The 23,593-nt window shown below is 31.3% G+C and overlaps 1 protein-coding gene across 1 annotated transcript in view; it reads left to right on the top strand.

Moving 5' to 3' along the window:
• Positions 1–23,593, top strand: part of Ada3 (transcriptional adaptor 3) — a 59,151-nt gene that overhangs the window by 22,671 nt on the left and 12,887 nt on the right. The window contains exons 4-8 of the mRNA XM_067268703.1: positions 11,979–12,104; positions 18,623–18,754; positions 18,821–18,941; positions 19,019–19,115; positions 22,866–22,981. Of these exons, the coding sequence (XP_067124804.1) occupies positions 11,979–12,104; positions 18,623–18,754; positions 18,821–18,941; positions 19,019–19,115; positions 22,866–22,981 (592 nt within the window). The remainder of the gene's footprint in view (positions 1–11,978; positions 12,105–18,622; positions 18,755–18,820; positions 18,942–19,018; positions 19,116–22,865; positions 22,982–23,593) is intronic.

Below are 23,593 nucleotides of genomic sequence, written 5' to 3'. Positions count from 1 at the left end.
AGCAATTTGGAAATCAAAATAGAATAGAATTTAACATTAGTAAACAATATAAAATTAATATTGAAAATTATAACAAGATAGTTACGGCTAATAGATATATTGTATCTAAATTAATAGATATTACATGCTTTTTAGCAAAGCAAGAATTGGCATTTAGAGGGCATAGGGAATGTATTGAATCTAATAACAGAGGTAATTATATTGAACTCGTTTCTTTATTAAGTACGTCAGATAATCAATTAAAAATGCATTTAGAGAAGTCTACAGTTTTTACTGGCTTATCGAACAAAATTCAAAATGAGCTCGTCAATTCGTTAGGAAACGTTTTATTGCAAGAAATTAAAAAAGAAATTGAAAATGCAAAATTTGTTGCTATAATTGTAGATGAAACAACGGACATTAGCCACAGAGCCCAGATGTCGACTGTATTTCGTTACGTGAAAGAAAACGGTAACGTCGAAGAAAGGTTTGTGGGCTTTACTGATGTGAGTGAGAACAGAGACGCAAATTCGTTATTCACTCACATTAAGAGTTACTTAGACGAATTTCAATGCACTAAAAAATTAGTGGCACAAACATACGACGGTGCTGCCGTAATGGCCGGACAACATAATGGTGTCCGAGCTAAAATTAAAGAAATATCCAAACATGCTATTTTCGTACACTGTTATGCTCACAGATTGAACCTAGTTTTCTCTCAATCTGTTGGATATATAAAAGAATGTAAAATATTTTTTCAAACTATGACAGGATTTTCTTCATTTTTTTCTAAATCTTCTAAAAGATCTCACGCCTTAGATCTAGAAGTCAATAAGCGTTTTCCTTCAGCCACACCTGTTAGATGGAATTACAATAGCAGGATTGTAAACTGCGTTATGGAGTATAAAGAAGAATTAAAACTTTTGTTGTTGAATATGGTTGAAAGTCCAGAACAATGGGATTCTGATACTACAATTGCCGCAAGAGGATTATACCATTATTTAATAGATTTTGATTTTCACTTTTTATTACTAGTTTTTCATCAAATATTTGCACATTCAGATATCCTTTTTGATATATTACAAAAAAAATTTTAATATAGCATATTGTATTACTAGAATAAATCACTTTATTGATTTTTTACGACAGAAAAGAAATGATTTTGATTTGATTTGGGACGCTTTGAAAAAAGATGAAACTTTTTTAGAAATTCAACCAAAAAGAGGAATGAGACATACTGATATTGAGTCTAAAAAGGATTTATATAGACGTCTGTTTTATGAAATAATGGATACATTGATACAAAATTGTATTGACAGATTTGCCGACATAAAATCTCTAGAATTTTTAACACTTTTAGATTTTAATAATATATCTTCATCCCACACACCGGGGTGTATAAAATATAATTCGAACTCACTTTTGCCTGTGACCGGTGTGAAATAAATAAATTCAAGTCAACAACGAACGTTTTCTGGACGCCTTCCGTGTCCTTCCTCAGGTTAACTGCTGGATTCTATTATTTTTAAAAAACTGCGTTCCGATCTTTTAAGAACAAATTCAAATGAAGATAGTTCGAAAGCGCTATGACCATCGCGCATGCGCTATATCTGTCGTGCTCCTTGTCGTACTGTATCATATTCTTTTTAATCTTTGTATTCTTTTTTATGTTTGGGTCACATGACTTCATGTGTTATCGGACCCAAATAAATCTTTCATGCATCCTCTTGTAATAAAGTTTGCCAAGCAAGCGAAAGAGTTATCTCGTCGCGTGAATTAATGCATGTTGTTTTAGTTTGCGCTTTATGTATCTCTATCGCTTCCAGCCATTTGAGGTGTTCCATCCGAGTCGTTTTAGTTATTAGCGTTGCCCCCGCGAAGTCCACATTAATGCCCGGTTCAGAAGCGTACACTGCAAGTGACGTGGTAGCTCTGTTGTATCTTATATCCGCCTCATGTTCTTTAACCCTGACTTCCATAGAGCGTTTCGTTGATCCTATGTAGATCAGATCCCTATTAAATCTCTCGTCCTTTATCGGGATTCGGTATACGCCTGCCATTCTATTCGGGTCCGATGGGTCCTTTCCGTTACATAACAAACTGTAAATGGTTGGGCCTCTCCTATAAGCAACGGTGACCTTACGTCTCCTTGCGATAGACGCGTATACGGATTTCAAGGTCGGGTTATATGTGATGGGTAATTCTCTCCACCTCGACTTTGAGTTCGTATACGTCGTCTATCGCAAGGAGACGTAAGGTCACCGTTGCTTATAGGAGAGGCCCAACCATTTACAGTTTGTTATGTAACGGAAAGGACCCATCGGACCCGAATAGAATGGCAGGCGTATACCGAATCCCGATAAAGGACGAGAGATTTAATAGGGATCTGATCTACATAGGATCAACGAAACGCTCTATGGAAGTCAGGGTTAAAGAACATGAGGCGGATATAAGATACAACAGAGCTACCACGTCACTTGCAGTGTACGCTTCTGAACCGGGCATTAATGTGGACTTCGCGGGGGCAACGCTAATAACTAAAACGACTCGGATGGAACACCTCAAATGGCTGGAAGCGATAGAGATACATAAAGCGCAAACTAAAACAACATGCATTAATTCACGCGACGAGATAACTCTTTCGCTTGCTTGGCAAACTTTATTACAAGAGGATGCATGAAGGTTTATTTGGGTCCGATAACACATGAAGTCATGTGACCCAAACATAAAAAAGAATACAAAGATTAAAAAGAATATGATACAGTACGACAAGGAGCACGACAGATATAGCGCATGCGCGATGGTCATAGCGCTTTCGAACTATCTTCATTTGAATTTGTTCTTAAAAGATCGGAACGCAGTTTTTTAAAAATAATAGAATCCAGCAGTTAACCTGAGGAAGGACACGGAAGGCGTCCAGAAAACGTTCGTTGTTGACTTGAATTTATTTATTTCACACCGGTCACAGGCAAAAGTGAGTTCGAATTAGATTTTAATAATTTTAAATATTATGAAAAACAATTTCCCGAAGAGAGTTTTAATGCTTTACGTAAATTTTATGGAGAATTTTTTAATTTATGTAAATTACGTAGTGAATTGCAATATTTATATTCGTGTCCGGACTATATTGGCAAGTCACTCTTAGACATAAAAAATATTATAATTAATGATGACCTAAACAAAGACGTACTAATAGAATTATATGGTTTAATATCATTAATTTTTACAATACCATCTACCAGTGCGTCTGTTGAGCGTAGTTTTTCAACAATGAAGCGAATTCATACATTCGCCAGGAACACTCAGTCGGAGGAAAGATTGTCGTCACTAGCGTTGCTTTCTATAGAAAAAGAACTTTTAAATACGTTGATGGAATCAACAACGAGTGACTTTTATGATAAAGTAATTAACGACTTTGCGGGAAAACATCGCCGAATAGAGTTAATTTATAGAAAATAAAAAAAAAAAAAACAAGTTTTTCTATAATTGTATTATGTATGTATTATTTGTATTTTAGAATTAAAGTACATAAATTGTTTATTTTTGTCATTCGCATGTACGAATGGACCCTAGACCATCACTGACGCGCAATTAACTGATTGCCCCTGAAAGTCGGCTTCTTACAGAAACACAGCTTCCCTATCATCAAATATCACGGCACGCCACTGTTGCACTGCAATCATTTTGTGATATTTTAAGTATTTTTCATATAAAAATTTAGTGTGAATCATATAAATTTATAGTGCTTTTAGTATTGTGTATGTCCCAAATTAAAATACCATGGAGTGTTGAATGCAAGAATTTTGAAGAAAAATATAGCAAGTATTTTAAATGTTGACAAGGAGACTGGTGACAAGGAGACTGAAAGGGCAGATACAAATGAAAGTACAAATCCAAGCATAGTGCTGTTTAAAATGTTGAAAGAAAAGAAGTTTAACCCTTTACATTAATGACCAATTTGAATTAAGTAATAATATTTACTTAGTAATATTTTTTTTTTTTTTTTTTTTTTGCATTTTCAATAAATTGTTTTTGGTGTTTTTATTTTTTATTTTATCTATAATCATTTAGAATTGTCAGGATTCCAATATTTTTTAGTAAGGTAAAAAGGGTTTTTGTGATAAAAATAAGCTGGAAACGTCTGCTGTGGTGTGCATGTTGTTACAGTACATGGTGATGGTCACAGGCTATTTGCTGATCGAACATGATGTCTCCCCAAACCGCGATGGCTGACGTGATGCTTGGTAAAAAGGGCTGGCACATAGCATTTCCTGGGATATCACCCCACCCATCCACAGCTTGTCATTCCTCCACAGACAGAAGCGGGATTCATTTGTAAAGAATACCCAATGCCATTCAGTGATCCAGTTGCAATGACAACACCATGCCAGGTGTGCAGCCTTGTGTCAAGCAGTTAATGGCACCCCCATTGCTGGTTGCCATGCATGCAGCCTGACTTTGTGCAACCTGTTGCAAATGGTTTGGGTGGACACAGATGCACCCGTTGATGGCAACAGGTGGCTTTGGATGTCATGTGCCATGCCGAATGGGTCCCAATGGCCATTTGGTGAATCTGTCAGTCTGTGCATTCTGTCATGTGGTGGTGTGATTCACTCCCTCTTCGACATGTTTGCAGATGTTCCTGCATCCATCATGTCATACATTGCTGGATGGTACTCTTGTCATGTCCAACACATGTGGCAACTGGATGCATTGACAAACTGAGGTTGCACAGCTCCAGGTTATGCCCTTGTACCCCAGCTGTTAACTATTAATATTCAGCTCATTGTCATTTCTGTTTGCATTGTCTGTGCTTTTTCAAAAGTTCAGCTGCTGCAAACTGTTGCTGATAGCATTTATGGGCTAAAGCTAGCTACTGGAGTTTATAGCCCAAAACTGGATACTACATGACCCAATGCATATGCAAATTATTAAATTTGCATATCTCTTGCACCTCTACTGGTTATGCAATTTGCATGTGGTTACATACATTTTCTCATGGTGTTGCAATTTCAGTTTTGAGGAGTGTACTTTTAAATCTTTGTCTAATGGTGCTAATGACTGTATTTGCCACTTTGAGTTAAATTTAATGTAAAATTTAAATTGGAACAAGGTTGTTGAGAGCTTGTTTGGACACTGGGGTAGAGGAAGCTTCTTTAGCTCCTTAGTGGGCTGATTTTGGCATGTTTTTGTTGAAGAAATGAAATACATAGAATGTTTATTTATTAATAAAAAGCTGTCTTAAATAATTTTATTTTTTAGTAGAAATTCCTCTCCTAAAAATTAATTAATTATCCATTAACTTATAGGGGGTAGGAATTTCTAATAAAAACTAAAATTGTTTAAAACAGCTTTTTATTAGTAAATAAATTAATGGGTAATTAATTAATTTTTAGGAGTTGGAAGTATTATGGGCCTCTTAAGTTTTTTCCAGGCCTGGAGAAAATCCTCAGCTCTCTCCTTGACAGCTTCAATTAGGCATTCAGTTAAAGTTGGTATTTGTCATGCATTAATTCTAGATTTAATTCAGATGTAAATCATGATTTGACTTGTCACTATTGACAAGTTAATTCTCAAATTACAGTTTAATGTATGGGAATTTTGTATGAATTTTTTGTAAAACAACATGGACATGTTTGATTTTTGTAATGATATTGAGTTTTTGCAAGAAGTTTTAATAACAAAATAACAATTTTTTACTATTTTATAATGTTATAATTCTAAGGTAACTGTTATACTCTGTTTCTATATTTGTTACTACATTTTTATATTTTGGAACTAATCTTAATAATTACGTCTTGAAATTTATGTAGATTTTTTTAATGCGCTAATTACGTAGTCCCAGAAGAACAAAGAAGACACAAAAAATTTGAGAAAACATATTTTTATTTTTCAACATAGGCTCCTTTTAGCTTGATACACTTTTCTCAGCAATGTTCAATATCTTCGATACTCTGTTTATAGTGAGAACTGTCCAGCTTCTCAAAATAGCCATCAACTGCAGACTCCACCTCTTCATTGTTGGCAAATCTGTTACCACCGAGCCATTTTTTCAAGTTTGGAAAGAGAAAATAATCCGAGGGGGCTAAATCTGGTGGATAGGGTGCGTGAGGAAGCAATTCGAATCTTAACTCATTGATTTTGGCCATCGCAATAATGGATGTGTGAACTAGTGCATTGTCTTGATAAAACAACACTTACTTTTTTGCCAAATGTGGCCATTTTTTTCATCACTCAAGCACTGCAATAAGTTTGCATAATACTCACTGTTGATTGTTTTTCCTTTTTGAAGATAATCAATGAAAATTATTCCATGTGCATCTCAAAAAACTGATGCCATGATTTTGCCAGATGGAACTGTCTTCGCCTTCTTCAGAGCCAATTCTTCCCTTTCAGTCCATTGTTTTGGCTGTTCTTTCATCTCTGGTGTGAAGTGATGGACCCATGTTTCATCCATGATTATGAATCGATACAAAAACTTGGCTTTATTGCTGCGAAACATGCCAAACACTTGTTTGAAACATCCTTGCGATGCTGTTTTTGTTCCATTGAGAGCAAATGTGGCACCCATCTTGTGCACAGCTTTCAATGTCCAAATTTTCAGTCAAAATGTGATGTACAGCACTTTTTGAAGTGCCTACCATGTCTGATAGCTCTCACATTTTGAGTCGATGGTCATCCAATACCATTTTGTGGATGTTTTTTACCATTTCTGGTGTGGTCACTTTATTTGGTCAACCACTGTGATGTTCATCTTGGCAGCTCATACGACCTCATTTAAAGTCTTCCACCCGATATTTTATTGTTGCAAATGAGAGAGCAGACTCCCCAGAGTAGAATCTAGCTCAGCTTTAATATTGGTTGGACTGAGACCTTTCAAATGAAAGTATTGTATTACATAACGATGACCAATTTTTTCCATGTTTACAAATTCACTGGGATTGTTCACTATTGATTGCTGTCAAACAAATACTAAACAATGTAGTGTCTTCAAACTTCAAACTTAAGCTTTATAAGGTTGTTACTTTCGATCACAGTAATTTTTTCAAACAACTACCATCCATCTATATGTCAGGTCAGGTACTTCTGGGATGACCCTCGTACCAAGTTTGCACATCATAGTTTATATAGACACATTTGGGAGAACTTACAAAATAGCTCTTCAATTTGGAGGATATCATAATCCAGTGTTAGGTTGGGTCGGCAACCTAAAGTAACTTTCAATCTCAAGTTTGCAATTTGAAATGTTAGGTTACAAAATTTTCACTTTGAAATATTGGTATGTCCATATTTTATCAAGCCCATCCTGAGTTTGTAAAAAGGTGCTCTATCTTTTTACAAACTCAGGATGGGCTTGATAACATTCATAGCAGAGTGGCTTAGTGACAACAAATGGTGCTAAATGCATTGCCAAAAGTTTCTAAAAATACAATCAAAATATAAATCCTGGTCCTTCAAAGTGATTCCCTTCCAGTTCAACACATTTACCACCTTGTCTAGCCAACTCTCGAATTTAGGTAATTTATATCACAGAACACTCCAAACTCATGTACAGGTATATCTCAAGTTACGTCATTTCGAGTTACATCGTTCTCAATTATACGTCGTTTGTCAAAAAAGTATATGGAAAAATAAAAATCAAGTTTAAGTCATTTTATTCGACTTTACATCTGTCCGCCACAAATATTGAAGTCGTAATATGACTAGAAAAGCGTTAAAAGCACATAAAATCATATTAAAATATGTACATTTACTGTAAATGTTAATATAATCATCATAAATCCTAGAGAACGAAACATGAAAACATCTGTGTTTCTGTGTCGTCGTCTTATTTAGCGGTCTTTAAGTGCTCATTATTGGCGTTTTCCACTGTAGTTTCGACTTACATCATAACTACACAAGTAAATTCAACTTATGTCGCCTCTCCTGGAACCAATTACCGACGTAAGGCGAGGTATACCTGTATTATAAAAAAGAAAAATCAGTAAATGAATACACTTCAATTATAATATAAAAAGTCAATAAGCTAATTGCAGATAGAAGAGTAATGCAATTTTCTGTTATGTTAACAACAGAAAAAATGAATCCTAAAATTAAATATGAGGAGCATTCAAAAGTTCCTAGAAAATGTAAATACAGTTCTTCACATGATGAATTGTAACTAGGGAATTCGATCCCAGTCATTATTTCTAATCCCGGGATTTCAGGACTATACTTAGTCAATCCTGGGATCCCGGGATTATTTATTCGGAATTATTTAGTAGTGTTTGCACAAACAAATGCTACTAAAATCTGCTGGCAAAACAAGATGGCTGACACATTGACAGGTAAAATGCACTGAGCACTAGGCGGGAAGATCTCACCCTGCATTCTTAAGTCTACAGTTACATACCTGACACGTGTGACAGAGCTGTGGACTGTACATCAATGCTAGATAACATTAACACACCTGACACATGTTACAATTTTGTTTAATTGATTACAGAGTGTATTTGATCTTTAGAAGCTCTAAATTTTAATATAGATGAGTTTTTGAGCATATTATTTATGTTCATTATTCAATTTAAATTGGATGCAACAACCAGAGGCTGGTGGGAGTGTCACTTAAGGGTGATGATAGTCCTCCATCAAATGACTTATTAGAATTTTTGAAGGGTCGTGTTAAACTCTACAGCCAACCAAAAGTGCTCTCGACTGTGCCAGAAAATCGATTGGTGTCCACAAAAATTAAAACATGCAAAAATGAAGTATATTACCAGGTAACCCAGTGAGAACTGCTTGCCTATCATTTTAGTTCAAAATACAAGAAGTTTTATATTGAAATGATAGGCAAACAATTCTATTAAGAGCACTGGCACTGAACGTTCGTCATGCAGTCTATTTTGCAACTTTTTTAAAATAATGTCAATCCCGAAAATCTCGGGATCAGGAAAACTTAATCCCAAAAATTTTGGGACTAAAAAGTGGTCGGGATCCCGGGATCAAATCCTCTAGCTGTAACCTACTATTAATAAGTCATACCTTCAACACTATTTCTAGTAAAACAGTTAATAAAATTTAACAAAACAAACTGTATTATTTTCTTGCTTCAATGTAGCTGAAAATGTTCATTTCATTAAATTTTATAAAACTGTTTTGGTGGAAATAGTGTGGAAGGTGTTACTTATTAAAATTTAAATAATAGAATAATAGAACATATGTTGATAAAATTAAATTTAGTGCTTCATTTTATCAAGATATGTTCTATTTAAGTTAAAACATTTTTCCATATGGTTTTGCTACCCTTCTAAGTCCTTCTGGTAGAAATCAGTACTTTTTGGTTCTAGCCACTGCACTACAAAATACTTCACTTTATCTGTTGACTGCCAATGAATGCCTTTAATATCTTTTTAAAATTAAAATTGTTTTTACAAAAGTGTAATGGGGCTAAATGCAAATATCTGATAAAGCAAGTCTCAACAAATTTATGCTTGCTCATAATTAACTATAAATGTAGCATTCAATTATTATGCCTTTGTGTCCTTAATTATAGCTTAAATTTATCTTTGTATACTAAGTACATTTATTAATTAACAGGACTTATTATACTGGAAATTATGGATGCAGATATTTAGTCTTACTGATCAGAAATAATATTTTTTATTTATTTCACCTGTACACATACACTTTAAGCTTGTGTTTCGGACTTGTTTGTCCCTCCTCAGCAGGCACTCAAAAAGCACTTTCTACAAATTAACAGTTAAAATGATTTTTGTTACAATTATGAAAATTAAAAAATTAAAAATATACACATTATTGCACCGACAATAAAATAATAAAAGTTCTTACAATTTCTGTATCTCCGGACATCTTTAAAGATTCCATTATGCTTGTAATACATATTAAACAAATAACACAAACTGTACACCTATTTTTATACATTATAAATTATTAGATGTAATTTTAAATCATGTTTTAACTTCTACATTGACTACTTACATTGTTAAATTCTTTCAATGTAAGTAGTCAATGTAGAAGTTAAACATGATTTAAAATTACATCTAATAATTTATAATGTATAAAAATAGGTGTACAGTTTGTGTTATTTGTTTAATATGTATTACAAGCATAATGGAATCTTTAAAGATGTCCGGAGATACAGAAATTGTAAGAACTTTTATTATTTTATTGTCGGTGCAATAATGTGTATATTTTTAATTTTTTAATTTTCATAATTGTAACAAAAATCATTTTAACTGTTAATTTGTAGAAAGTGCTTTTTGAGTGCCTGCTGAGGAGGGACAAACAAGTCCGAAACACAAGCTTAAAGTGTATGTGTACAGGTGAAATAAATAAAAAATATTATTTCTGATCAGTAAGACTAAATATCTGCATCCATAATTTCCAGTATAATAAGTCCTGTTAATTAATAAATGTACTTAGTATACAAAGATAAATTTAAGCTATAAATGTAGCATTCTGTTTGGAAGTAATAACTACCTTCTGGAAACTTTATGAATGCCCCTTATATATGTATATATAAAATTTGGAAAATTAGCTGTTAAATATTCATATAAAGTGTGTTGGAAATATATTGTGATTTACTGTCAATACATTTGTAATTACTAATTATCTGGATGTTATTTTCTTCTCTAGTATATGTTATCTTCTTATATAAGAAACATATGTTTATGGATTACATAAATATTTTAATATCAGTGTGTACAGGCACGATGAAGTGACGTTTATTTTTTCAACACTAGGCTAGTTGAATCTTTATTTAGTTAGAACGTGTTTTTCTACATCGACGTTTCGGGCTTCAGCCCCTCATCAGCTAACTAAACATATATAAAAAATATATTTTCTACATGGCATAAATAAAAATCAAAAAACTAAAAACTCACATTTTTTGTAGACTATACCTTGCTTTTGCATGGGTACTATACACACAGCAGAAATCGGACGACACTTAGGCTTTACATTTTCAATATCAATTTTTTCTCGTAACTTTAACTCCATAAAAACCAAACCGTTTTTTCATTTTATTACATAAATAAGATAACTTCTGTAGAAATTAAAAAATTAAAAAACCAAAATTTACAAATTCCAAAGGTCGTTTTTACTACCTCATCGACCAATCCGATAATTTGCATATAGCACTGTGTGCCGTAAGTTGCACCTATTAACAAATTAATTAGCCAACATTTAGAAACCCTTAAGGGAATTACAAAGATTTTTAATTTACAATTTTTTTATATTACAATAAATCACTATTTGGCTTAACGTTTACACTGTATATTTTTCTCTTTATCTAATTTACATAACATTAATACGGAACATTATTTCATTAAATAATTCTGTCTTTACCATTCGATTATCGCAAATTATAATAATTTAGTACATTTCTTCATATTATTTTCATTATATTATTTTTAACCAATTATTATGAATTTTAACACTTAAGTTTTTATTTATACAACCTTGGTTTTTGTTTCGTAGTATTTCAACGCTTTCTTTAAATTTTCTATCATAAATCCTTTTCTCTTTATGTAAAATCTGTATATTTGATTGATTTATATTACAATTATTGATTACACAATGATCATAAAAAGCTGAGTTCAAATGACTATATTTTAAATCGGATATGTGTTCTTTAACACGCGTTTTTAATGTTCTTTTGGTTTCACCTATGTAAAAACTATTATTCTCACAAGTACAGGGTATTTTATAGACGACATTTTTAATTTCATTTTTATCTTCTATATTATTTGTTGAACGTTGTTTCTGATTTAATCTAGATATTAAATTTTTATAATTTTTTATAATTTTATAATAAACTTCATCGTGCCTGTACACACTAATCAAACACAACACGGTTTCGACAAAATCAATCAATTTTAATATCAATTTTTAAATTTAAATAGTACTAATTATTTTACTTTTTTTTAGTTAGAGTTTTTTTAATTATATCTTTTTTAGTATAAAATACATAAAGAATTTTATATTATTAAACTATTTAGCATCCAGAAAATATTGGAAAAAGAAGTCAATCGGCGGAAGGAAAGCCGAGCAAAAAATTTAAAGACGGCAGCGGAAAAGCTCATCCAGTGAGTAGCAGTGGGAGACCAAAGAGTAAAAACATTCAGGTAAATTATTTATTTACAACACTTGATTTGGAATGAAAAATTAAATTTGATTTTAATGTATTGTGTAAATACAAATTTTTGTATGTAAATGAAGAATATGTAATTTTAACTTTAAAACTATATTTTCCTTTAAGGGAATTCAGAAAAAAATTATCGTATTAAATTCTGTTTGGATGAATTATCAAACTTATCAAAAAATTAACAATAGCTCACAATAAATGTTACAGTCTTTAAATTAGACCAGGGGTGAGCAACCTTTTTAATCAACGGGCCAATTTAAATTTTAAAATTTTTTGGCGGGCCGCACATAAAGTAACACTTATTAATAATTTACAAAACTTTATTTATAATAAACATTAGAATAAAAAAATATAAAATTTAAAAAAAGTAAAGATTTCATATACAAATTTTAATGCAAAATAAAAACAAACAATAAAAGAACAGAAAAACGAATTTACTTGAAATTTTTAATGAGAAATTTGGCACTGTTTTTTCGATACAAGCTGATCAATATCAGCCGGAATTGATGAGGTAGCTACACGTACGCAGCTTTCTAATCGTGCATCACTCAGTCTTGATCGGTGGTCATTTTTGACTAATTTCATGGTTGAAAATAATTGTTCGCAAACATACGTACTTCCGAACAGAGACATCATTTGCTTTGCATTTTTCGTCAAAAGTGGAAATTTCTCAGGGCTCGCATAAGATTTATAAAAATGTTCGATGTTTACTGAGAAAAATACATTTTTTAAATCGGTATTATTCTGCATGTTAATCACTTCCATTTGAAAGTCTTCGGGAACTGTATCCACATCGATATTAAATGGCGAGGAAAACATTTTCATGGAAACCGCTGTCTTCTCAGCTTTGAACATTTGGAATCGTAATTGAAATTTGTTGATTAAAAAATGTCTATATATTGTGCGTATTTTTGAGAAGTAGTAATGTTTTTTTTTTTGTAAATGTGGAAAGTGAGACATATTATTCTGCAAAAGATGCTGTTTCCACAATTTTAATTTGCGCTCAAAGCCCTGAATTTTAATCATACAAATTGTGAATAAACTGTTCTTTGCCTTGAAGTTCCACATTAATATCATTGAGATGCTGAGTCATGTCGATAATAAACCCAAAATCTCACATCCATTCTTTATTACCAAAATGAGGAAAGGCATATCCCTTCATATCCAAGAACATTTGTATTTCGCTTTTTAAGTTGTATACTCTTTTTAGCATTGCACCTCTACTAAGCCAATGTACTTCGGTATTAAAAACCACGTCGCCATATTCAGTTTCTAAATCTTTCAGGGATTCTTTAAATTCACGGTGATTTAACGCGCGCGACTTTATAAAACTGATTAGTTTAATTATTGGTACTGTGACGTTTGGCAAACTCAATCTTTTCGCACACAAATTTTCCTGGTGAATTATGCAGTGGTTAACGAATATTTCCCTTCCTGTGACCTTCTTAATGTTTTGAAATAGCCTTCCCGATACTCTCACCGCCATGCTTGACATTGCTCATGCTCCATCTGTCGATATACCAATAATCTTTTCTAATGAAATTGAAAAATTTTCCAACACAGACTTTAGTTTATCGTACAGGTCTTTGCCAGTTGTAGTCCCTTGCATTGGAATGAGTGAACACAATTCTTCGGTAATATTAAATTTGGTGTCAATACCACGTAAAAATATAGCCAGTTGTGCTGTATCGCTAATATCGCAACTCCCATCAAGTGCCAAAGAACAGTATTCGAATTTTGCAATGCGTTCACGAAGCGTTGTTGCTATGTTCTCGGACAAGTCTTCAATTCTCCTTGCAATGGTGAATCTTTATAAACTAATGTTTGAAATAATATTTATTTTGTCAGGATATGCTATTTCTGCAACAGCAGTCAAACATTCTTTTATCATCTCTCCATCCGCAAAGGGTTTCATTTTTTTTGCCAGTATTTGACTGACAACAAAACGAGCCTTTACTGCCATATTTGATAAAATAGCTTGATTTTTAAAATAGCCTGTTGGTTTCCCAAGTTTTTCTCCATTTGATTAAACTTATCTATCCGGAGTTGTCCTGTTAAGTTTTTATATTGTTGTTCATGTTTTGTATCGTAATGCCTTTTTATGTTATATTCTTTTAATGTTGACACAGTCTCTGAGCATATTACGATACAGCTTTATCTTTGACGAAAGTGAAAAAATAATCAAATTTCCACTTTTCTTGGAAATGCCTGTGCTCATCCGCTACCTTCCGTTTTTTTTTGTTTGCTTTTCCGACATGCTATTATGGATTAAAAATTTGAAAGTTAAAAAAATTTGTAGGAAAACTTAATTTTGAATAAAAAAAAAAAACTCTAATATTACCTTTTTGACAATAATATTGTACTCACGCCTTTCAAGAAACACAAGAATTGCTAAAATTGCTAGTTAACAGCTTACCAGTCTGACTGATTGTGTGACAGAAGCAAACACAAACAAGCACAGACGCGGTGCGTTCGTATTGCATGTTTAAACAAGTCGCCGACAAGTGGCCCACCAGTGGCCGAGTGGACTCTGTCTCCGCTCATAGCTGCGGAGACCAGACCCTAAAAACTGGGGTTCGATCGTGGGTTCATGCCCTGCTCAGACGGGCTGGCAGCTAGGAGTTTTTCCGGGTTTCCTCCTTGCCGATGACACCTGAATAGGGGCCAGCTTCCCATCAAAGTCCTCCCGGAAGGCACTCTATCGCCCCTCTCGCGTACAGCCGTCTTCTATAAGGCCAACTCTTCGGTTGCCTAGCGATAACTTTCCTGTCTTTCGGAGTACAAGCGAATAGCAATAAACTCCTCCATGATCCGAATTGTCGCCGACAAGTGAGTAACTCGTCACAAAAAATTGTTTTGGTTTAGTATGTACTACCATTTTATTATAATTAATTTTATAAAAATATATTGATGGGAGAAAGTCAATAAAATAAATTCAATTTTAGAAATGCTTGGCGGGCCGCATAAACATGTTTAACGGCGCAGGGCCTCGGGCCGCGTGTTGCTCATCCCTGAATTAGACTAATTGCAAACATTTTTAATGCTTCTTTCTTGTTAGTGCATTGTTACAGTATCGTATTAAGAAGGAAAATAGAACATTGTTGTAGATTGGTTTCCAAGGATGAGTAAAAAGCTGGAATATGTTCATGAATCTCTAGTTTTTTCGTTCCAAATAAAGCAATTTTGTTTTTGTTTCTTTAAACTAGATTATTCCCATTTTATTAATGAATGTTGAATTTATGAAGTTTAAAGGCAGTTGAAATATAAAATTAAAACAAAAAGCATTTATTTTTAATATGAGACAGTAAGAATATGTTGAATATAAAGATATTAATATAAAGAACAATGATGACTATAACAATATCTTTATATTAAATAAAAATATTATAATATATTCTTTTGAGGAATATACAATTTTTAAGAAAATTTCAATTCTTTTCTCATAAAACTGAAAAATGGAAGACCTAAGGCATCTTAACAACTTCTCTTGATGAAATTATTTGGTTGTATTATTCTGAGAAAATAAAATATCATTCTTACAAATAGAATAATGTACTCAGAAATGTACTGCACTGAGGATAATATGCACTTGACAGATTAGTCTAATAGAAATGATAAAAAAATAATGCACATAAACATAGAACTCTAGAATACTCCAACTTTTCACAAATTATTTTTTTATGAGTCATTATCTATTTTTGCCAGTTTATAAAAAAGAATGTTCATTCATAACAACTTTCCAAATACTTTTGGATTGATATAAGTTGTGGATCCAAAAACCTTTTTGAATTAGACTCATTTGAGGATTTATTGACTCCTCCTCCTCTTTTCTTTTTTGCTAATACAGTTTGTAATAATACTAATAATTAAGTACAGTGAGCCAGTATGAATCCACACACTGTTTTCATAGAAAAAGATTTACTTAGTATGAAGATTTATGATATATATTGTGATTTACTGCCCTTACACAACCCTTTGGATTAATTGAACCATTTTTAATTGACCTCTAAACTGTTTTATCAGCCCTTGGGGTCGATTTTGACCACTTTGAGGACGTCTAATTAAGTCTGTCTTTAACAGAATATTTAGGGTTTTTACAATTTATTTACTGGATTAACATATTTAATAAAACATAAGTCACAATAATATGAGAAAATGATTGTCACAGTGAATATAAGATTGTTTCTGACTTTTGTCTTTTTGGAAGAGAAAGATGCCGAAATATTATTATTTAATTTCAATTCTTATTCATTATTGGTAATTTTCATTTTGTTACATAAAATCAGTTTCAAGTTAAAGTTAAAAGTAAGTAATGAATTACAAAATGATAAGAACTGCTCACAATCAATTGTTAAAACATTTGTTTTATTTCATATCAAACGACTAATTTTTGTTTAAATTGCCAGAGTAAGTTAAATGTACAAAATTGGGACATTAGAGTATTTCCATGATAGTTAATTTTTCTTAATAACAGAGCATTTTTAATGTGGATGCCTACAAATAGTTTTGAAGAAATTCAATTTGAGTTAATGGGATATAAGTTGTTTAAAAAATGTTACTTAAAGATTTATTTTACTATTGTTTTTTTAAACTGATTATTAAAGAACAGTAAAGTTATTTAATAATAATTTAAATTTTATAAAGTTATTAATAAAAAGTAGAATTCAGTTTAATTAATTAGAAATTAGATTTCTTAATTAGATTTCTGCACCATGGAGTTATAAAAAAAGAAGCAAGTAAAACAAAACAATAATCATGGAGTAAGATACTAGTTTCATATATGATTTACAACAAATTAAAATGATAATCTTATTCTATGATTGTAATAATGTCATGAAAATGACTTTAGCTTCCATTCTGTTCATTTGTGTAATGGAAATAGTATCAGGTGTAGAGAAAAGAACAAAAGATGTCTTATTGAAAAAGTCCACCAGTGGCCAAGCAGTTTTATTCCCTGAACACTGGGAATTTACTGATGGGTTCATGCCTCACCAAGACAGGCTGGCCAAGTAGAGTTTTTCGGGTTTTCTCCATGTTTTTAAGGGTAACTGGCCAGTTAACAGTTACCCTTAAAAAGACCTCCCAGAAGGCATTTCCCCAGGCATATTGCCATGTGTCGTGCTGCCATAACTTAACAAAATAAACTTATTGAAAGAGTTATAATAAAACAACTACATGTTTTTTTTAAAAAAAAAAAACATTATTTTTGTTGGTTGTTAGCAAAACCAACTGATTGATAGCAAAAAATTAATAGCTGATCAAATACAATCTTGAAAACTCATGTTTTGTTGAACAAGATATAGTAAGATATAACTTTGCTTTTGCTTAAAATTAAATGGATATTTTGATTTTTTAAAGCACAAAATATGATTCACGAAAAAATTTTACCGGCTAATGCTTATGGAATTTCTTTGTGAATCATATTTGGCCAGTGAGGAAAAAAAGTTTAAAAATCTCTGATCTAAATATTTGATAAATTTTAAAGATATATGATCAGAATTACTTGTTATTTTTAGTAAAATAAATATTTTTAATGCTTTTAAAAAATTATGAAATTTAATTTTTAAATCAATAAGAAAAACGTTTCTTTTTGCCTGTTTAGTTAAATACATTGATAGCTTCATTGCAAAAATTATGAAAAAAACAATTAGTTTAAATGAGAAAAATTGTCTTTATGTATATGAGACAGTTTTCCATCAAACAATTTATATTGTCTCATCTGTGATGGTAAGTACAATTCATTTTTACTTTAAATATTATAAATTTCAAGTTATCATTTTTATTTTAAATATTATATATTGGACTGTTTTTTTTTGTGATCATTGCTCTACAACTGCTCACTTTTATAATTAATATAAATTTTCTATTGTGTACCTTATTAACTGGATTATTTTTGGGATAAGACTGTATTTCCAGGAAGGAATGACAGTTTTTTTATGTTGAACTGATAGTAAATCAGAAGAAGATTTATAAATGGTTCATTTAATGATAGTTTCCAGAACCAATTAAATCATAAAAGTGAGGTGTATATATGTGTATGGAATAAATATAAAGAGTTACCAAATGAACAACTGAATTCCTTTATCCATAATAATAATAAAGAGCTTCCAGCTTAAAAACCTGTCTCCTGTTAAGTTGCTTAGTAATAATTACTAAGCAATTTGGAAGGAAGCAGGTTTACTTAGGTTGGAATTCTTTACTATTTAGCTTTAATAGCCTGATAAAGAAATCTGGCTGTTGGGTTAGTTGAATTTATTATATCATTATATGAAAGATTACAAAGAATTCTACAAAGTACCAATGCATGTTAATTAAATATTTCCTATATGTTTTTTTCAATTCTCTACATACAATTTTTTTCGTGTTCTTCTGGACATTATCTTTCATGTTGACAGTTGGAAGTCATTAATGCAATTCCAAATAGCAGTTTAATTAGTAGAAAAGAAAGAATGGTTAAACAAATGCAAATGTAATATAATCATTTAAAAAATATTTCAGGCAAAATTACAAGAATATGAGTTTACGGATTCTCCATTGGAAGTACCTCGCATGCCAAAAAATGATGCGCCCAATCGCTTTTGGGCATCTATTGAACCTTATTGTGCTGAAATTACACAAGATGACATAAAGGTATATTTAGTAATTTAAAACTTATTCTATTGTATATTTATTTTAAATGATTAAATTATTTGTTAGGTATTGGAAGATCTGATCAAATCGCATGATGACGATGCAGATTATTATAAGATACCTGCTTTAGGAAAGCATTATTCCTTAAAATGGGCTCAAGAAGATTTGTTAGAAGAACAGAAAGAAGGTTTGAATTGTTAAGCATATTTGTAATAAATATTTTTATATCAAATTATATATCAAATTATGATTATATTTCAATAGGAGCAAAAATTAACGAGAGAAGAAGAGGTTTAAGTAATAATTCTTCTTTAAATTCTTCAGAACCTGAGAAACTTTTAAAAAAAGTAGAGAAAGAATAGTAAGAATTTTTGTTTATTTTAATTATTTTATGGCTTTAATGTGTGTGATTCTGTACACTTTATTTGAGGCCTTTTCTATTAATTTTATTAAGATTAACTGTTTAACTTGGTTTTACTACTATTACTGTAAACTTAATTGGTAAGATTAACTTACTGTAAAACAATATGGGATCTTCTGAAATGAATGCTACCATTTTAAATTACTAATTATGCTAGTTGTTATCTGAGAAGTATATGATGCACTAATCAGCTGAGTAACTGTCCAACCTTCATCTCTCATCTACATTCAAATGTCTCATCATCAAGGAAGCACTGTAAACAAAAATGCAACTTTGCAAACGAGAAGACTTTTGCATTCTGCAGTTTTCAAAGCCAGAATCACTTATAATTGTTCAATGTGGGTAATTTGCAGGCACTGTAGAAGTGTGATTGCCATTGGATGAGCAACAATGGATGTGCCATGATGAGTGTAGAAAGAATTTGAGTATTGGTTTGATGTGTACCATGTGACATGAAGAAATTGTAATGGGCAAATGTGAAACTTGGACGATTTTTCAATGTTTTAATGTACATTATGGTATTATTGGATAATAATTAACATCTCTTTGGAAGACCCCATACTAAAAACGTATAATTTTATTTGAATAGTTTACATATTTAGTATTATATTATTTTAAATTCACTGTTAATCAGGTATACTATGTACATATAAAATATTAATTTTAATGTTTTTGTGCTGAAATTTTTAAAATCATTTCTAAAAATTGTTAATTGTGAAGCTGTTAGGATTTATTGTTTATCACAATGTTCAATTTTGTGACCTGTCTTGTGTCAGAGTAACTTGAGAATACTGTTTTTGATTATAGATAAATATAGCCAAATTTATTTTTACAAATATCTTATTATTGAATGATTTTATATATTACATTCAAAACCCGTTTTGTCTAGTTAAAACTAGTTTTAAATCAAATTCATTTTTGACTAGCAGTAAATTCTAGTTATAACGAAGACATCCAGTATAAACTAGTTTCAAGTAGTTAAAATGCATCCTAACTAAAAATTGGTTTTGACTGCAACATATAGAGTGATTCGGGGTAAGATGGTAAGCGGGAAAGATGCCTACTTTTTGATATTTTCAAACGGTGACGTCAGATATTGTCATGTGTTTGTATGATGAATCATTGGGCCAATATTGAGTGCAGAAAGCTGTAGTTTGCTACCGTTACCTCATTTTCTACATCTGAGAAGAATAAAAACAAGATAAGAACAAAGTTTTTGTTGTGAAATGTTTCTAGAATCATTTTAAAACTAAAAGTTAAAATAGAATTTATTAAAAATTGCGAAAAACAATTAATGTGTGATATAGTCAAGGTTCTAAAGTTTCCATCGTGAGCTACCGCCAATCCCGATCAGACATGCTAGAACACGTGACTCCACTAGGCATCTTACCCCAACGAATGGAAAAGATGCCACATTTTTCTTGGGGTAACATGCCTATTTTTTGTTAATTGAATTCCAATATGCCTATTTTTAATAAATTTTTGTTTTCTCGTTTTATTGCAGGATATGCATAGAAATTATATAAGGACTTCTCAAAAAGGTTTTTGGACTGAAAAGAGCTTTCAGCTAGCTATAGAGCACGTTAGAACGGGCGGAAACGTAACAATACTTATACTGTGCTGTTATACTTACTATGAAGCACTTTGTACTACATATGCAATAAATTAAATTTGGTTAAGATATTCGAAAATTAATTTTATGCAATTATATTTTTTATCTTATCTTAATGGCATTTGGCATCTCACCCAGATACTTGGAATGAGATACCTAAAATGCCAGACAGTAAAAAAGTCGTCATTGCAAACACAATATACAGTTATTTTTCATATACTCCAAAGTTTTATTTGAAAAACATGCTCAAGAATATAATATTTTCGTTAGAGGTCTCCAAAACCCAAATTATCGTTATAATTTCCTTCATAAGCAAAATGTTAGGCATCTTCCCCCGAATCACTATACATAACTTTATTTACAGTCAAACCTGTTTTTGTGCGGGGGATAAGGACCGCATAAAAGAAAATGCATAAAAACAAATCACGCGAAACTTCACGAGTGGCTATAAAAAATAGTTTTCGCAACACAATTAAAAAAATATTTTTTTTATGCGGTGAATAGGGACCGCATAAAAAAAGTCTCACGTCGAAAATAACTCGAAACCGTACGAAATAACTAGGAATTGCTTTTTTTAACTCCTTGGGCCTTTTTCTGCAACACCTAATGGGGAAAAAATCCTCTAAGAATTTTAATTTTTATATTAATTAATTATTTCCACTTAAATACAAATCTAACATTAAAAAGTTAAAAGTAATCATTAAATAATGATTTTATTTGATAAATATAGCTGCAGGAAGTGTTATTTCATTTAACAAGGTGTGAAATTTCACACCTGCAGTCTAAAGCTGAGTGGAGCTAACTTACAGCATCTGTTCAAATATAACATAATATTTATGGTTTTTATGCTATTAAAATAAGAGGGGACCGAAATAAACCTATGAGAAAAAAATTTTTCTGAATAAAAAATGAAAAAACCTTCTGATGTCATAGAAAACAACCAATAGAGTTTTTTAAAATTTTACAGGAGTCAATTATGTTCCAATTTGATTGAAATTTTCATATACCGCACAAAAAAACATCGCACAAAACAAATGGCACAGAAAAAGACCGCACAAAAACAGGTTTGACTGTATTTCCTCCAAACATATTTATATAGCTAAAATTAGTTTTAACTAATGTTAAAAGTTAAAACTAGTTTTATCTAAAATCAAAACATGTACAGCAGTAAATTAACTAGACAAAACCCGATTTGTCTAGTTAATTTACTGTTAGTCAAAAATGAATTTGAGTTAAAACTAGTTTTAACTAGACAAAACAGGTTTTAACAGAGACGTCCGGTATAAACTAGTTTCAACTAGTTAAAACGCGTTCTAACTAAAAACAGGTTTTGACTGTAACATATAAATATTCTATCATATTATGAATCTAACATGTTAGAATTTTCTGCTTATTTGGATATCAAGACAAAAAATCAACATGAGATAATGATGTTAGTATTTCTGAGGATGGGATAGAAAGGCTGAAAATGCTAGGATCTAAATGGATCTTTCCATCTTGATATCCAAAAAAGTTTAAATAACTATATGCAAATCTATAATTAAACCACACAAAATAGGAATTTTCAAAAAATGATAAAGAATTGGTCCAAAAAGATGAAATTCAGGAGGAATAAAAAATTAGTTTTTAGTGAATTGCTAACTGAAAAATGGTTTGGTTCAAGCACTTGCTGATCTTTTTTTATTTATTAAGTTTCTTTGTGTGCGCCATCCATCTAAATCAAATAAAAAATAAGAATAAGTCAAAACAACAGACTAAATAAGGATTTTGTGATAATAAACTAGGTGTAATGGAGTTGAAAATAGTTATTTAATTGTTAATAAAAGTTGCATTTGTCATTGTTAACATGTTCATGTAAGGAATATTTATAACTGTGGTAACAATGTTGACTTATTATTTCTTCTAATTAATTCAAAATAAAAATTTTCAAAGTAAGTTTGTTAAAAATGTAAAAATTTTTCAGATATAGACATTTACAATTTGTAAAAGTTTGTTAGCTGTAAATTCAAAATATATTTATTTTTAAAATTAGATTATGGAATTTTGTTTCCTAATATTCTTCATTTATTTTGTGCTAGTGAAAATGATGACACGTCTTCATTTGGAGCTCTTACTCAACGATTAGTCTCATGTTTAATTGAAGAAAACTTAATGACATCTCTAGAAGATTCAATGAATGATACATTAGCTAAAGGTAAAATACAGTCTGAGCATTTTAAGGACTTTATTTTCTTAATATTTGAAATTAGAAGACAAATTTATTCTTTTCATTGCATTCTTTTGTAATAAATTATAAATTGAAGTTATGTTTATTAGTTTAATTTAATTAAGTCACCACTCTGCTTAGTGTGAGAAAGCTTAGTAGTATGAATGATAAAGCAATGCTGATGGGAGACGAGCCCTGCTGGTAATGTATGCCAGCAGGGCTTTTGCTTCCATCAGCCATACAGCATTGCTGTAGGGTATGTTGTAAGGCCACACTTGTCAGTAAGATGTATGAGAAGAAGTGAAGCAAAGGAAAATCCATAAGCAGCATTTGATCCAGACAAAAATCCAAAGTAGTTGTTAAACAGTATTTGTTGTTCTTCATGTCAAGAGCAGTTGACAGTTGATTTATAAACAGCTGTCTTTGAGTATATAAACATTCTCACTTCTATGTAGAATACAAAAATAATTGTCACATGTTCACAGTATTATATTGACTCAGATGTTGACTGAGTTAACAAGGTCTGCATTTGTGGTTAGGCAGAGACTTGTGCTTGAAAAATTTTCCACAGTCTCCCTTGGCCATCAGTGATGAATACAG

Source organism: Centruroides vittatus, unplaced genomic scaffold (genome assembly GCF_030686945.1).
Source record: "Centruroides vittatus isolate TY-2023 unplaced genomic scaffold, ASM3068694v2 contig_3318, whole genome shotgun sequence".
NCBI lineage: Eukaryota > Metazoa > Arthropoda > Arachnida > Scorpiones > Buthidae > Centruroides > Centruroides vittatus.
The sequence above is the reverse complement of the archived record's forward strand: the minus strand, read 5'-3'. Positions and strand labels throughout refer to the sequence as shown.